Source organism: Microtus ochrogaster, chromosome 5 (assembly GCF_000317375.1).
Source record: "Microtus ochrogaster isolate Prairie Vole_2 chromosome 5, MicOch1.0, whole genome shotgun sequence".
Classification (NCBI taxonomy): domain Eukaryota; kingdom Metazoa; phylum Chordata; class Mammalia; order Rodentia; family Cricetidae; genus Microtus; species Microtus ochrogaster.
In genome coordinates, this window is record NC_022012.1 from 61352085 (window position 1) to 61367062 (window position 14978).

The 14978-nt window shown below is 44.9% G+C and overlaps 2 protein-coding genes across 5 annotated transcripts in view; both read right to left on the minus strand.

Moving 5' to 3' along the window:
* LOC101993393 (glutathione S-transferase A2-like) overlaps positions 1 to 5803 on the minus strand; it is a 12698-nt gene extending 6895 nt beyond the window's left edge. The window contains exons 1-2 of the mRNA XM_005347588.3: positions 5760 to 5803; positions 3191 to 3296 (exon numbers count right to left, since the gene is read on the minus strand). Coding sequence (XP_005347645.2) covers positions 3191 to 3277 — 87 coding nt within the window. The 5' untranslated portion in view covers positions 3278 to 3296; positions 5760 to 5803. The remainder of the gene's footprint in view (positions 1 to 3190; positions 3297 to 5759) is intronic.
* LOC101993112 (glutathione S-transferase A2) overlaps positions 1 to 14978 on the minus strand; it is a 92067-nt gene that overhangs the window by 6877 nt on the left and 70212 nt on the right. The window contains exons 1-4 of one of the 4 annotated variants that reach the window (XM_026779514.1): positions 14908 to 14972; positions 12989 to 13130; positions 10694 to 10825; positions 9763 to 9879 (exon numbers count right to left, since the gene is read on the minus strand). In XM_026779514.1, coding sequence (XP_026635315.1) covers positions 9790 to 9879; positions 10694 to 10825; positions 12989 to 13123 — 357 coding nt within the window. In that variant the 5' untranslated portion in view covers positions 13124 to 13130; positions 14908 to 14972 and the 3' untranslated portion in view covers positions 9763 to 9789. Of the gene's footprint in view, positions 1 to 9687; positions 9880 to 10693; positions 10826 to 12988; positions 13131 to 14907; positions 14973 to 14978 lie in introns of those variants that run through there. The other 3 variants (XM_013346390.1, XM_026779513.1, XM_026779511.1) reach the window with 3 other exon arrangements.

The window sequence follows — 14978 nt, forward strand, 5'->3', positions numbered from 1 at the left end:
ACCAGGCTGGCCTCAAACTCCCAGAGATCCGCCTGCCTCTGCCTCCCAAGTGCTGGGATTAAAGGCGTGTGCCACCACTGCCCGGCTACTCTGAACTTTTATATGGGTTCCTGGGATCAGAACTCATGTGGCTTAATCTTTAGCCACCAGCCATCTCTCCAGCCATCTAGAGTAATTTAAACCACTTTGTTCCTTTCACAGATTAAAGAAATTTTTCAGACGTGAAAGGCTGAAAATGAGCTTCAATGCTGTGTGGTGAGACAGTGTGCTGATGATCCTATAACCCCACAGATTGGACTAACAGACAATGAAATGACGTCAACAACGTGCACAGCACTCAGAGAGGTGCAGGGAGTGGTGATAGTCATCACAGAGGTGGCTGAACTGTGATGGGCTTGATGGGTGTGAGGAGGATGATGACAATGCAGCGTGTGGGCACACTGAGCTGGAAGGTCTGAGCCAGGGTCTCTAGCAGTCTCTGCCCACTGCCTTCTCAGTCACTATGGACACAGAAGAGGAAGGCCTGTGCAGACGCCGTACCTCCTCATGAGATGAATCAACAGTTCTGTGGCTTAGAACATCCCTTGACCCACAGAGCTGATGTACATATACTGGCACCCAGCTATTCATGTTCTTAAAGAATCCTCCTGGAATATGGGATGTACTCACTCATATTTGGTTTCTAGCCATAAATAAAGGACATTGAGCCTATAATTCGTGATCCTAGAGAAGCTAAATAAGAAGGTGAATCCAAAGACAAACATATAGGCATCCTCCCGAATATTAACCTTCATCAGGCGATGAAAGGAGACAGAGACAGAGACCCACATTGGAGCACTGGACTGAAATCTCAAGGTCCAAATCAGGAGCAGAAGGAGAGAGAGCACAAGCAAGGAACTCAGGACCGTGAGGGGTGCACCCACACACTGAGACAATGGGGATGTTCTATCGGGAACCCACTAAGGCCAGCTGGCCTGGGTCTGAAAAAGCATGAGATAAAACTGGACTCGCTGAACATAGCGGACAATGAGGTCTACTGATAACTCAAGAACAATGGCAATGGGTTTTTGATCCTACTGCACGTACTGGCTTTGGGGGAGCCTAGGCAGTTTGGATGCTCACCTTACTAGACCTGGATGGAGGTGGGTGATCCTTGGACTTCCCACAGGTCAGGGAACCCTGGTTGCTCTTTGAGCTGATGAGGGAGGGGGACTTGATAGGGGGAGGAGGAGGGAAATGGAGACAGTGGCGGGGAGGAGGGAAAAATCTTTAATAAATAAATAAATTTAAAAAAAGAAAAAAAATCCTTTTGGGCTGGCACTAGCGTGTCTCAGTTCTTATGCCCTCCTTCATTCAGAAAGGATCAGCTGAAGCCCTGTTCCTTTAGGAATGGAGGTGGATTCCACACTGGAGGGAAACACATTGCCATGACTCTGAGGGAGGACACCAAAGCCACCTTCACAGGACACCACTTCATCCTTTAACCTTCCCATTCTGCCCCTGTCTGAGGAGGGCAGGGTCTCAGTAGCTTCCAGTACTTCCTCTCAGGAAGTACCAACAGCTGAGCTCCCCTGGAGGGAGCTGGGAAGTGTTTTTCCCAGTGACACCTCTAGAGGGCAGCACTAACATCTATCAGAATTTTCTGCTCTAAAGCTGGAAAGAAAATATTTAACCTCAGAATGTTGCTTCCACACTCACTTGGACCACTCTTTCACTTCTGGAAGCTCACAGATGTGGGGCCACCTGAAGATGGCACCTCTGCTTTACATCCTACCTATGCCCTCCCGACCAGCCCTGCACCTAGCATTTGAAAGTCTCTACAAACTGATTACTGAGTGTGCTGGACTGTGGCAGGCGGTGTGTTTCTGTCTTCTGTGTCAGGGCTCCCATTTGTCCTGTTTATCTTTAACTTAACTCTATTGAACATCTCTTGTATAATTTACCCTTTTCATAGTTTTTATATTATAGGAGTGCAGACCAGAGGCGTGGGCACCCTCTGAGGCTAGAGCAACAGGCAGTTGTGAGCAGCCTGTTTGAGTCCTCTGCAAGGACACCATGGGATTTTGACCACTGAGCCATCACTTCAGTCCCCTGTCCCCTTGAAACCATTTTTATCATGGAAATTTCTGGTTCTATACTGTAAAATCACACACAACACACAAAGATCCTCCCTCACCCATCAATCACCAGCTCCAATAGCACCCAGGTAATGTCCACCGGGTTCATCTCTGCCCATCTTCTCTGTGACTCTGATTTTAATGTCAGACTTGAGGTGTCAAACGTTCCATCGCAAACACTTTACCGTGAATATCCAAGTGTAAGTACTCTTTTTGAAAGAACAGTGTCAGACTTAAAATCAAAATATCATACTATAACCTGCAATAAGCAATTAGTATTGTCTAATGATCAGAATTCAAATTTATATTTCAATATGTCCCTTTTTTGTAACTCTATTCAATTCAAATAAAAAAGTAACCAAATAACTATTTGATTCTCCTCTATCAAAAGCATTGTTAGGGGCTGGAAGATGGGTCAGTGGTTAAGAGCACTGGTTGCTCTTCCAGAGGTCCTGAGTTCAATTCCCAGCAACCATATTGTGGCTCACAACCATCTGTAATGAGATCTGGTACCATCTTCTGGCATGCGGGCATACATGGAGGCAGAATGTTGTATACATAATAATAAATAAATCTTTTTTTTAAAAAAAAGAAAGCATCTTTTAATATGACTGTGTTCTTTGGTACAAGAGCAAAGTAAAATTTCCATTTGTTCAAATCAGTCCATTTCCTTCTTAATACAAGATGACTATCATTTTTTGTGGGGTTGGTGTTCACATTTTAACAGGAAAGGGGCCCTCTTCCACCAGGAGATCTACTTATGGGTTCTTCAACCATTCCAGGCTTAGCCCTGCATTAAGGTCCTGGTGGTGGCTGAGCACATTGGGCATGTTCCCATTATCCCCCACAGGCATGTAGCGTGTGGCCTGGTTGATCAAGGGGCATACTTAGTGTAAGAGTTGACTGAGGCATAATTATAGTCCCAACCATCTTGATCTTGGTAGAGTCGTGGGCACCAAGACAACTACCATAAGGTAAAATTGTTTCCAAATTTCCTTGTATGGAGCCCCTCAGCTTAGAGAGTATTTAGACTTGTGTTAGGTCCTGTTCCAGAAGAGCAATGCACAACCTACCTCCACCCCTGCTGCAGCCAGGAGCCACCTGATACACTCCATCCTGCCCCTGGCATTCCAGTAGTGAAGCACGGGCTTCCCAGCCATGGCCGCAGCTGTGGTTTCACTGTGAATGGAAAGCAAAGAGATCAATCCTGGAAACTGCGCTCTGGGATATGGTCAGTAATACAGCACTAGGGAAGGGCCGTCTGCCTTTTTTTGCAGGGGCCCAGGAAGGTCTACTGACTAATCTCTCACCCATCAATGAGTGCCAACCTGCAATTGCACCAAACAGGTCTCAGCTGGTCATGTGCCTTCACTTTGAGGACATAGACAGAGCATCCTGGATCCTATAATGATGATCCTATAGTGTGTATGTTGAACTTTGGAAGCAGAGCCATCATGGAGGGGATGAGACAAAGTCCCTCCCCAGCCTTTTGGTCCCTGGGTTGCTCAGTTCAGAAGCTTTGATGGCTTCATGTCACCCTGGCTGTGCCAAACCCTTATTTTCCCCACAAGAGAAGGGCCCATCTCCTGGTTGCAGGTCTGTTTCCCACTGATAGACTGGATCCTGTTCTATGGTCCAGAAGGTGGTAGTTGATGCATCAACTTCATATCACAGGGAGTCACTGCCTTTGGTGCACACCACATAACAGGCAGTTGCTCATGTGAACTGCATGTAATCACCACAGAGTTTGTGGTTGAGGAGCTGCCACTGTTTCAAGTTTTCAGGAGACATAGATGTGCAGACAGTCACGTGATACGTGATGAGGAAACCCTGGCAAGTGCAGCTCAGTTCCTGCACAAGGAATCCACATACTGGGTCCTGCTGCTCAGTGGGCTGTAAGTCAACATTATGGTTCATGGGCAGTGTCTTCAACTTGTGATATAATTGGACATTTCAGAGTCTGTATTTTAAAATGGACCCTGCCTGTCTGTGTGTGTGTGTTAGTGTGTGTGTGTGAGAGAGTGTGTGTGTGTGATGTATGTGTGAGTGTATTCATTTCTCTCTCTCTGTGTGTGTGTGTGTGTGTGTGTGTGTGTGTGTGTGTGTAAGTGCCCAAGGCTGAAGTGACTATGTAGGCAAGAAGCACGGCCTCCCTGTCCTCAGGTCACAGCTGCTTCTCTTGGGCACCTGGCAGTTTCCTACAGCACTGTATAATGCTCTGTTCTTTTTGTCTTTCTGTTTGCTTTTCTCTGTTTTCTCCGTGAACTCTCCTTTGCCCTGGAATGTCCAATACTGGGACTTCACAGGGACTCTGAAATGCTGAGGCTTTCAGATCCCTCCCCATACTGCAGAACCTCTAACCTCCCAGTTTTAGAGCTGCACACTGTCTCAGAGTCCGCTGGTCTTCTCCAGATTAGTGATGAATGCTTTGAACCTTAGCATAGGGTTGGCCGCATAACGGCTGAGCGTCCGAGTTTGGGTTTAACCTCGTTCCTCTACAGACTCATTTCTTCCTGCCATGTCTTCCTACAGAATTTTAAACTGTTTTCTTTTGTCCCGTTCATTTCCTCATACATACATTTGTGACCACAGGACATCAGTAGACCGCCTTCTGCTTGGTATAAAGTTTAGCCCACAGTCCTCTGATTTCTCAGGGTTCAATAGTTCAAGATTCATACTTTATGTTTCATTTGCTTTCTTGGAAATACCATCTAAAAACAGATTGTTTTGTTTGTAATTAAATAATAAGGTTTTTGGGGGGGCTGTTTTGAGACAAAGTTTCTCTGTAGCTTTGGTCTTGTCATGAAGCTAGCTCTTGTAGACCCTGCTGGCTTCGAAATCACAGATATCCACCTGGCTCTGCCTCCCTAGTGCTGGGATAGAGGTGTACGCTGCCTGGTGATAATAAGATTGTAATAAAGTAACAAATCCTAAGTGTGAAACCTGCTAGTCTGCTATTTAAGCAGAATCATCAAAGCAATCAGAATCCACAGGACACAAACAAATGTGGTAGAAATCCAAACTGGGGAAGGGCTTTGGGAGGGAGGCCTGGGAGAGATGGGTGAATTCAAGTTCTCAAGTGAGAGAAATCTGCACGTTCTCTGTGAGACTGGAACACAGTTCAAGAGAAGAAAGTTATTGATCTAAGGTTTGATTGAGAGCACAATCCAAACTACTCCTCACTGTCCTAAATCCCATGCCTTTAGATTCCTTTGTAAATATCTTAAGCCCCACCTTCAGTTCGATGAAGCTGGAGGAGGAAGTGGAGAAGGAAGGAAAGGAGAGAAGAAGGGAAGAATGAAGACCAGGACAGAGGAAACAGGAAGTAATGAGGAAGAAGGAATGGAGGAGGGGAGGGAGGACAGAAAGAGAGGAGCAGGGGAGGGGAAATAGCTTGCTACTCAACATTCATTAACGAAATAATTCATACGAACCAGAATCAAACACAGGTAAAGTCAATGGTACTGAGCAATGAATATTATAAAGTATATATATACATAAACATAAGTACATATATGGAAACTACATAATAAAACCAGCTCCTTTGTACAATTAATGCATGCTAAAGAGAACATTGAAAAGCTGTTTTCCACTGATGCAGACATGGAACTAGTTACAGAGGTTATAAGAGAGAGAACTGACCTAGTGAGAGTCCAGACTTCCGCTCTGCTCAGCTCCTCAACTCCTGCCCCAGAAGAGTGTGGAAGCTGCTTTAATAAGGCGACCTTTCTCATCAAGGGGGTGGGGACCAATAGGGAGCAGCCACTCCTGTGGACTCACACGGGGTTCAAGATTCCAGAGTTTCATGATAGAGTAGAAAGCTGACGAATCAGGGAGGGGCTCACAAGCCACCACCCTCTCCGGAAGATCTGGATCCTTGAATGTTTTCATTGGTTTAATTCTCCTGTGTCTCTAAGTGACCTCTCATGCGTGCTCCTGTGAACAACCCTAATGAAGCACGTTGCTCAGGACAGAAGAAACACGGGAGGGAGGACTGAGCTAGAAGCATGAATGGTGTCCCAGAGTCAACCACGGAACCCTCAGCTATGATAAGATGTGACTCACATCTACTGAATTTGGGGAAAGTTTGTGAAGTAGCCTTAAATTACAGAATTAACACATTGTCTCAACTTCAAGGCTAAGTTGAAGTTCAGGTTACAATGTCTCCTGCTTACTGTATCTGATGAGAATGCTAATGTCCTGCAATAGATTATTTGTCTTAACCTTTGTCCTCTTTTAATCTGGAGCAGAAGGGCAAAAGGAATTTCACAATTCACCCTTAGCTTCGCCTGGATGAGCATCAACACACTGTCCCAGCATGCTCTGGGTCTCTGTGCATCTGTGCATCCCTGCAGTTCCTGCTGTGGGGAAGCTGTCATGTCACCATTAGCAATGTCATCAAAAGACAGTGAGAATTATGGTTACTTACTGCCAAGTTCACACTCAGGGATCTTATCCACATACAAGGGCATCTATCACTGACTTCATTCACAGCCCCGCAAGTTCACTTGTGATTTTAGTTATAATCAATGGTCCATAGGTCTCGGGCTATTAATCATTATCTGCTGACCTCGGTGGCTTCAGAGATGTGTGTCACTGCCTGAGTCTGCACACCCTCCAGTGTCCAGGGCTGGCCCCTTTGTATCCTGGTGTGCACTGCTAATTTCTCCTCAGCTGTAGAATCCACTCCACTGCTCTACAAACAGCTGGCAAAGCAGCAGTGCTGCCTTCCAGGGTGATGCGCATGTGCATAGCACAGGGTCTCATGATTTGTGATTAAAGATATATATATTTTGTCCTGGGATGCTTATCTTTCATCTGTGCCCATAAATAATAACCAATATATTCATGGTGTCCCTCATTTCATGAAGGTTTCTTTTATGTATTTTTAATTTCATATTCATTGTGTGACCTCTTTCCTGTACTTTATCTTTGAGGCTTGTTAAAGTTTCTTCTACTTGAACCATTCTATTTGTAAGATGTTTCCCTGAGTTTTCTAATTGCATCATTAAGATTTAAAATTCTGCCTTCATTTCAGCTTGAGCTCTCTTGAATATTCCTATCTCTCTATTGAATGCATTTTTTAAATCCTGGTTTTCTTCATTATTTCCATCAGTTTTATGTATGTGTTTTCCTGAGCATCACTGAAGTATTTATTCTCTTTAAATTTATTGTGTTTTTTCTTCTCTAAACACCACCAATTCTGTGGTGAAATCCATAATTTCCGTATTAAGAATGTCTGTGATCTGGGGTTGATACTCATTTGAGAACATTTTATAGGACTGGTGGGTTTGCATGGGGAAGATGCTGCCTTCATCTTTCATATTGCTTGTATTGTTTTCCATGGGAACTGGGTGTGTGGGACTCTTTTGTTGGTTCTGTATCTGATGTGGACACAGCAGGCTGAGACAAAGCACAGAATGTGTGGGAATAGCACAGAACTGACATTGGATATGGTGTGTGAGGGATGGTTCAGGGGATAGGTGCTTGCATGTGTGGGGTCTCTACAACCACCACAGCCAGCAGAGTAAGAACCCACAGGAGGGAAGAAGGGAGTCTGACCCTGAGCAGTTTATTTGGGGCATACTTAAGCAAAGCACAATTTGCTGAAAAAGAGTCCTGGTGATAAACTTAATCCCCTGAGCACACTAAAGCATAAGACAAGACTACACCAAGATTCTTTGTAAAGTACAAGTGACATTATCCATAAACATGAGTTCTATAGAGAGACAAGCTCATGATATGGGTCATGTTGAGGATCCGGTATGATCTTCATTACACAGATTGCTCAAAGGCCACCAGGCTGTTAACCCCCTTGTTTTCCGGCCTCCTGGGTGGGAAACAGGTAATGCCTCCCTCTCTTTGAAGAGACAAGCCACTGTGTTTAGCATTCCTGGTTCCCTAGAGCTTATCTGTGAGCACAAGGGCTCTGTGCCTCCCACAGCTGGGGAGGGGCTGACGTGTGTGCAGATGTGCATGCTGGCCTGAGCTGGAGGTTGATGGCAGTGGAAGTGGAACTCACCAGAATACACCAGGGCAGTGGTGTGGAGCCCAGGCTAGACCTGAGGAAGGGGAGGCTATGCAGAGAGGAGGAACAGAAGGACCCACCAGGCTAGACCTCAATAGAAGATGTTCAGGACAGGACTGGGCCTGGATATTTGATATTGCATGGAAAGGATGAAGTCAGGGGTTCCAGTGGAGGCAAGTGTAACATGAAGGGGCCTGCTTGTTGGGGTTTTTGTCCTGCCCAGTTCCCCACAGCCGGCAAGCCCCAAAGAAAATCACACAGAAATCTCCATAAGTTATAAAACTGATTGGTCCATTACCTCAGGCTACTTATTCGCTCTTGTAGCTTATATTAACCTATTAATCTTATCTTTGTTAGTCACATGGCTCGGTACCTTTCTCAGCGAGGTAGCTTACATCTTGCTTCTTCTGTGGTCTGGGCAGAATTGTGGAGTGAGCTTCCTGCTTCCCAGAATACTCCTGTTCTCATCGCCCTGCCTCTACTTCCTGTCTGGTTGACCCACCTATACTTCTTGCCTGGCCTATCAGCATTTATTTAAAACATGATTGACACAATACAGACAATTTTCCCACACCAGGCAAGGACATAATATTCTTCTGAATTTTTTGAGAGAGGATATCACTATTCTGTAGCTCTGGCTGTCCTGGAACTGATCATATAGACCAGGCTGGCCTCAAACTCACAGAGAATTTTGTAGTTCTGCCTCACAAGGGCTGGGATTAAAGACCTGTACCACTCCACTTGACTAAAGACAGAGCTTTTTTAAGGAAATTTTCTGTTATTGTTATTTTGATGGAATGTGTGTTTTCCTGTTCTTTTGCTTTTACCATTAAAATAACTTAAATTTTCATTTTGTGTGTTGAGGTGTTTTGCCTACAGGTATGTATGTGTATCACAGGTGTCCAGTGACCACAGAGGCCAGAGGAGGACATCAGGTTCTCTGGAGCTGGAGTGACAGATGGTAGTGAGATGTCCTGTAGATGCAGTGCCCTAACCTGGGTCCTCGGCAAGAGCAGCTGTGTCTGTCACCTCTTAGCCAGCTCTCCAGATTCTTCCTCACTAACTTAAATTTTAATTTTGTTTTCTCTGCTATTTTTTCCTTCTTAAAAAAAAAACAAAAAACCTTTTACTAGTTACCCAATATCTGTTCCCCTGACTTGCAGTCGTTCTTTTCCTATGTCTTTCTTTCTTTCTTTCTTTCTTTCTTTCTTTCTTTCTCTCTTCTTTCTTTCTTTCTCCTTTATTTTTGGACCTTAAATTTTTCTTCTTTATTTTTCCCATTTTTTCTTTTAATTTCTTCATTTTGCACATTAACTTTACTTTTAAACATTTTGGGTAATTCTACAATGGTTTTAGTCAATTCTTTCCTTATATTAGTGTTCTTCTTCTTTAGTTTTTCCTCACTTTTACAAGCTTTGCTTTTATTTGTAGTGATTTTTGTTTGCCTTCTTCTTCCTCAGTGATGTCTGCAATCCAAGCTCAACAGGTTGAAGACATGAGATACACATACCATTGGTTGATAATTATTATATCACAAGAACCAGGATGAACAATTGTTCTTTATTATTTAATAATCTCAGTGACTGGTGTCTGTGGATTCTAACAATGCAGCTTAATGTTGAAAAGCTTCCTTGCCGCTTCAATTTATTTGGGGTCATGCGGAGGCTTTCTCTGGCTGCCAGGCTGCAGGAACTTCTTCACATTGGGCAGGCTGCTGATTCTGCTCTTCAGGGCCTGTAATCCAGAACACACAACCTTGAGAGTCAGAACAGCTCAAGTACACAGTCCAAAACACATGAGCCCCCCCGAACACAATCAACTGCATCCTTGCAAAAGGTCCTGTGTAGACAATGGGAAGAACGACAAATCCATGAGCTAGAAACCATAGCTCAGCATAATTTCTTTAAGAACTCTTTTGACCTCGAATTGCCTTCTCTTCAGGTCCCTGGACACACGCTGAGATGTAGTTTTGTAATACAGAGCACAGAGCCCTGTGTCTCTCGGATGCAAAGCAGAGACTAGCAAAGAAAAGTAAAGACGTGAAAAACTGACGTGGAGCTGGAGGCAGAAAACATCAAAGTCTGATCAGGAATAACTCACAGTCAGTTTTCACACTGGAGATAATGATCGGGTCACAGGGGGGAGGGTGAGTCAGACACATCGTGGTGGGGACCATGAAGAGGGAAGCACAGTCCTGAGAAGTCAGAGCTGAGGAAGGGGTCAGCATGACAGAGGCCTGCTCAGACACTGAGTGTGCAAAGATAGACCACAGGAGATGGAAGATGAAGGCCAGAAGCAGCCTGCATGGAACAGGGGTCCAAGGAGAGAGCTGCGGGGTCCTGTGTCTTTATCAATGCAAAAAATATATTCTTGGGGTAGCAGCCTCAACTTTCCATTTTGAAAAGTTTATCTGATTGCCTGAAACACTAATAGTGAGTGTTTAATAGCTCAGTATGGAAAGCTGAAATGTGGCCCTTCAGGAGCACACAAGCCACCATTAGATTTTCAGAGCCATGAGTATGCGGCTGCCTCTCTGAAATGATCTCACCTTCAGCAGGGGAAAAGGGGCCAGAAGGCTGGAGTCAATCTCTTCAACATAGAGGAGAACTTCCAGCAGGTGAATGTCCACCCTGGTCAGCCTATTGCCAACAAGGTAGTCTTGTCCATGGCTCTTCAAGACCTGCCAAATTAAAGGAGACAGATTATGAGCATATAGGGTTGAGCTGTTGCAACTACTTCTTCCCAAGTCTCTCAAAGGAGTCTCTGACTCTTCCTGGCAGGTATACAACTGCAGACACAGGCCTATGATGCAAGAGGCAGCATGAGAATCAGGCACATGACCTCCTCGCTAAAGCTCAGGTGACCCTTCTCATCATTGCAATCCCACAGCCTTCACACCACCACCCTATGTACATTTTCCTCATGGGATAAGGGCTTAGCCCCTTGCACATCATGGCTCCTCCCCTTAGTTTGAAATGACAGAGCACCAGAGTTCAGGACATTCCTCTCCCTGTCCTGTCTGTTCAGTCCCGTGGGCAGAGGCCTCATCTGCAGGGAACATCAGTCTCCAGAGAACACCCTGTGTCTGTCCTCTCCTGTGTCTGCTCTCCTCAGTTCTCTGGAATCTGAAATACACCTGGCTGAGCTACAATACATCCTCCCTGTACAGCATCGGCTCTGACTCCCAACCTTCACTGCATCATGACTGACGGGGCTGAATTGCTCAGGGGGAACTGAGTCAGAGTCTCAGTATCTTTGTATGGATAGATGAGCATGCCAACACCATATGGTGTTAATCCTCCTCTCTGATTTTGGCTATTTATTTAACATTTATTTCAACATTTCTGGTTGTGAGAAGATTTAATAATAGAACTGCCTTAGTTGCAGTTTACGACATTTACTTAAATATGCTAGCAATATGAAAATCACAAATAACCTAAAGCACAAGCACTGGTTATAGCATGAGCTACAAGTGAAGAAGAATTAAAGTGCTTTGTGGTCACCTTATCACAGTGTAAACGTCTACAGAGAAAGAATATAATGACCACATTCAGAAGCAAAGAAGGCCAGGCATGGTGGGACACGCATTTAATTCCAGCACTCAAGATGCTGAGGCAGGTGGATCTCTGGGAGCTTGAGGCCAGTCCACAGAGAGAGTTCCAGGAGAGCTGGAACTATATAATACAGCAATTCTCTTGTAAGGAAAAAGAAAAAAAAAAAGAAGGAAAGAAAAAAACCTAAAACTACAAAAGGAAGCATCAAAATTTCTCAGTACAGAGCTCACTGTGTGCCTGGAGTTAATGAATCACACACCAGAGATGATTCAAGCTGTGAGGCCTGGATATTATGTCCTGTGAGACAGGGCCTTGACTCCACAGGGCTATGTGGGGACCCTGATGGCTCCTAAATCCCTCACTGCTTCCACAGAGCAGAGGCAGCTGTGAGGGAACATTCAGTGAATTATAAATGGGGTCATAGTCAGGTCTCTGATTAATGTTTAGGATGTTCTTATCTTGTATGATGATAGCTTTTTGTTTGTTTTGGTTTGGTTTGGTTTTTGAGACAGGGTTTCTCTGTAGCTTTGCAGCCTGTCCTAGAGCTATTTCTTGTATTCCAGGCTGGCCTCACAGCAATCTGCCTGTCTCTGACTTTAGAGTGCTGGGATTAAAATGCACCACCACTGCCTGGTTTAGGATCAGAGCTTTGTTCTTAGCTTTACTTGACATAAGTAAAAGTCAGTATGACGTGTTCGTAATCTACCTCCAAAGAGAAGCCCTGACTAAGAGAGACATCACATGTACAAGGACACCCCTTCATGTGTGGATATGCATGGCTCTCTTCCCAAGCCTGTCATCTGTGACCCTAACTCCTGCAGGCCAGTGTTCCTTTACATCTCTTCATCAGCCTCCTCCTCTGCCTGCATCACTGTCCTAGGTCAGGTTCTTCTCTCCATCTTTGAAGCTCTCTCCTCTTCCCCTGACAGCCAGTGACTCTCTGGGCTCCCTGTGTGATGTGACAGAATATTTTCCCATCTGTGTTTTTCTGCAGTTTGCCCTGGAATGAAGCCCAGTGTGTCTGCAGGATCTAGGTCCATCTCTGGTGTGGTTCAGCCTTCCACAGATCAGGTCTGGTTATGGCCTTGAACCCTGTTGAATGTGGACGACTAGATTGGTGTGACCATGCAGTGCCCTTCACAGGCCATTTTTATACAGCGACCTGTAGGCAGGGAGCTGCACAGGGAGGCTCATGGAAGGTCAGTGAGGCAGCACCCTGTCCTTCCCAACCTCTGTCTTTCGCTTGTCCTGGAAAGGCAGTGTCCCCAGACTTCAAACAGCCTACTTACTTTTTCAAAGGCAGGCAAGTACCGGTTTTTAGACTTCTCTTTTACCAAGGTAATCTTGGCTTCTCTTTGGTCCGCGGGACATATGACCGATTGCAAGATCATTTCAGTCAGATCTACAATCCCCTCTGTGTACATGTCAATCCTGAAAGACAAAATTATCCATATAGTCAATAGTTTAAAGAAATTTACTATTTTATATTTTAATCTAAAAATACGAGAAATTTACACTGAAAAGTAGTTCCAAAGTTACTCACCTTTAATCAGTCATTATATTTTGTATTTAATAGATATATTAATATTCCCTCTAGTACAGTTCTGATACACTTCTAGAATATTTCAAACCCACACATGGTCCAACCCAAGGACAAAGGGTATCATTGGCCCATCTAGAGATGCAGTCGTGATATACTTGGTACCATCCGAGAAGATAACCATCAAACTCTAAAACTCTGCAGACCTCTCTCACTCTCGATCTCTCTCTCTCTCTGACATGATTTGTTCTCAACGACTATGCAGAGATTCTCAGAGCTAACAAGCTATCTCCCAGATAAGCTCAAAACAGAACCCTGCCTGAGCCCCAGCTGTGTCTCTGAAGATCTCTCATTCTGCTCAGGGGCATCTAGGTCAGTGTTAGATGTTCTCCACCTGATTCTCATAACAGCTCAATCTCCAGCTGCATTCTGGCCATGGTAACATTTGTCAAGACATGACTATTTCTGCACTCATTTCAACCACAGCACACACAGACACATGCATCCATTGTTCTAAACTGTATTTCACAAGGTGCTTTGGGGAGAGTTTCACTGTCACACTTCCACACACTTCTGGTTTTGGCCGTGCAAAGGTAGTATTCTGTGTTCTAATGCATCTGTCACATTCTAAGACTGCTGACACCCTCCGATGATTTCAGAGTCTGATCCCCACTCCCTCTGACCCCAATCCTGCCACTGTGGCAGCTGCTCTAGGAGGATTGATTGCTTCCTTCTTAACCATGCGGAGATGGGAAACATTCATATGACCGGAGCCAGGAACATGTGCCCTGCAGACAGCTCACTGAACATCATAAAATGTTCACGCTGTATCTTTGTTTTGCTTCTCTCACCCATTCATATATGTTTATGGCTAAAATCATACGTTGTGCTCCTCTTTCATCTTTTATTGAATATCATGGCTGATTGTACCATGAGAAAATTAAAAATAATGCTGCTAAAAGCATTTCTATCCAAGCACTGTTATACCTGAGTCTCTGTTTCCCGTGGACAAATGTTTCCTGCACTAGGGTTTCTGGCTAGCATCATGTTTAACTTTTGAGCAACTGCAATACTTCTACACAGTGATTCATGACTGAAGGATTTTATCAAGCAGAGTGGGTTCCAGCCAGTGTGGTGCAGTCCATAGAACTGCGTTAGTGCTGAGTGAAATGATTCAGGTAAACCCGGTCCTTGGGAACCTAAGCCTCGTTGAGTTGGCTAGGCCATAGAACTGGCTGGGAATTCAAGTTTTTGCTCTCCACTATTCCTATATATGGGAGTGGGAGGCAGTTCCTTCCCCTTCCTTTCCTAGGACTCCTCCTCCATCCTCAAGCCCTGTGTCCTTTGACCTAAGCTGAGGGCTGAGGTCCAGCACTGAAGCTTTGGGCACCAGGAGTCATGGCTCCCCCATGCTCAGACCCTTGGCCACCGTGTTTGCAACTCTGTCCCTGTGCTGTGCAGACAACATCATCCTTGGCTATAGCCACACTCACCGGCATCCACCCCATGTGCCCTTCCCTCTCCTCCATGGACTCTTCCATACTTAGCCTAAGTGAAATAACCAGCCTGCTCCTAGACATAAACCCTGCCACCCTCTTGCTCATTCATGGAGACACCCAAATCCTTCCTTTGTTTCCCCTTGGAGTAATAACAGGAAATATACCGTACAGGGCTCTCTCCTTTGCGTCCTTCCCATAGAGGTCATATTTGGTGGCAATGTAGTTGAGAATGGCTCTGGT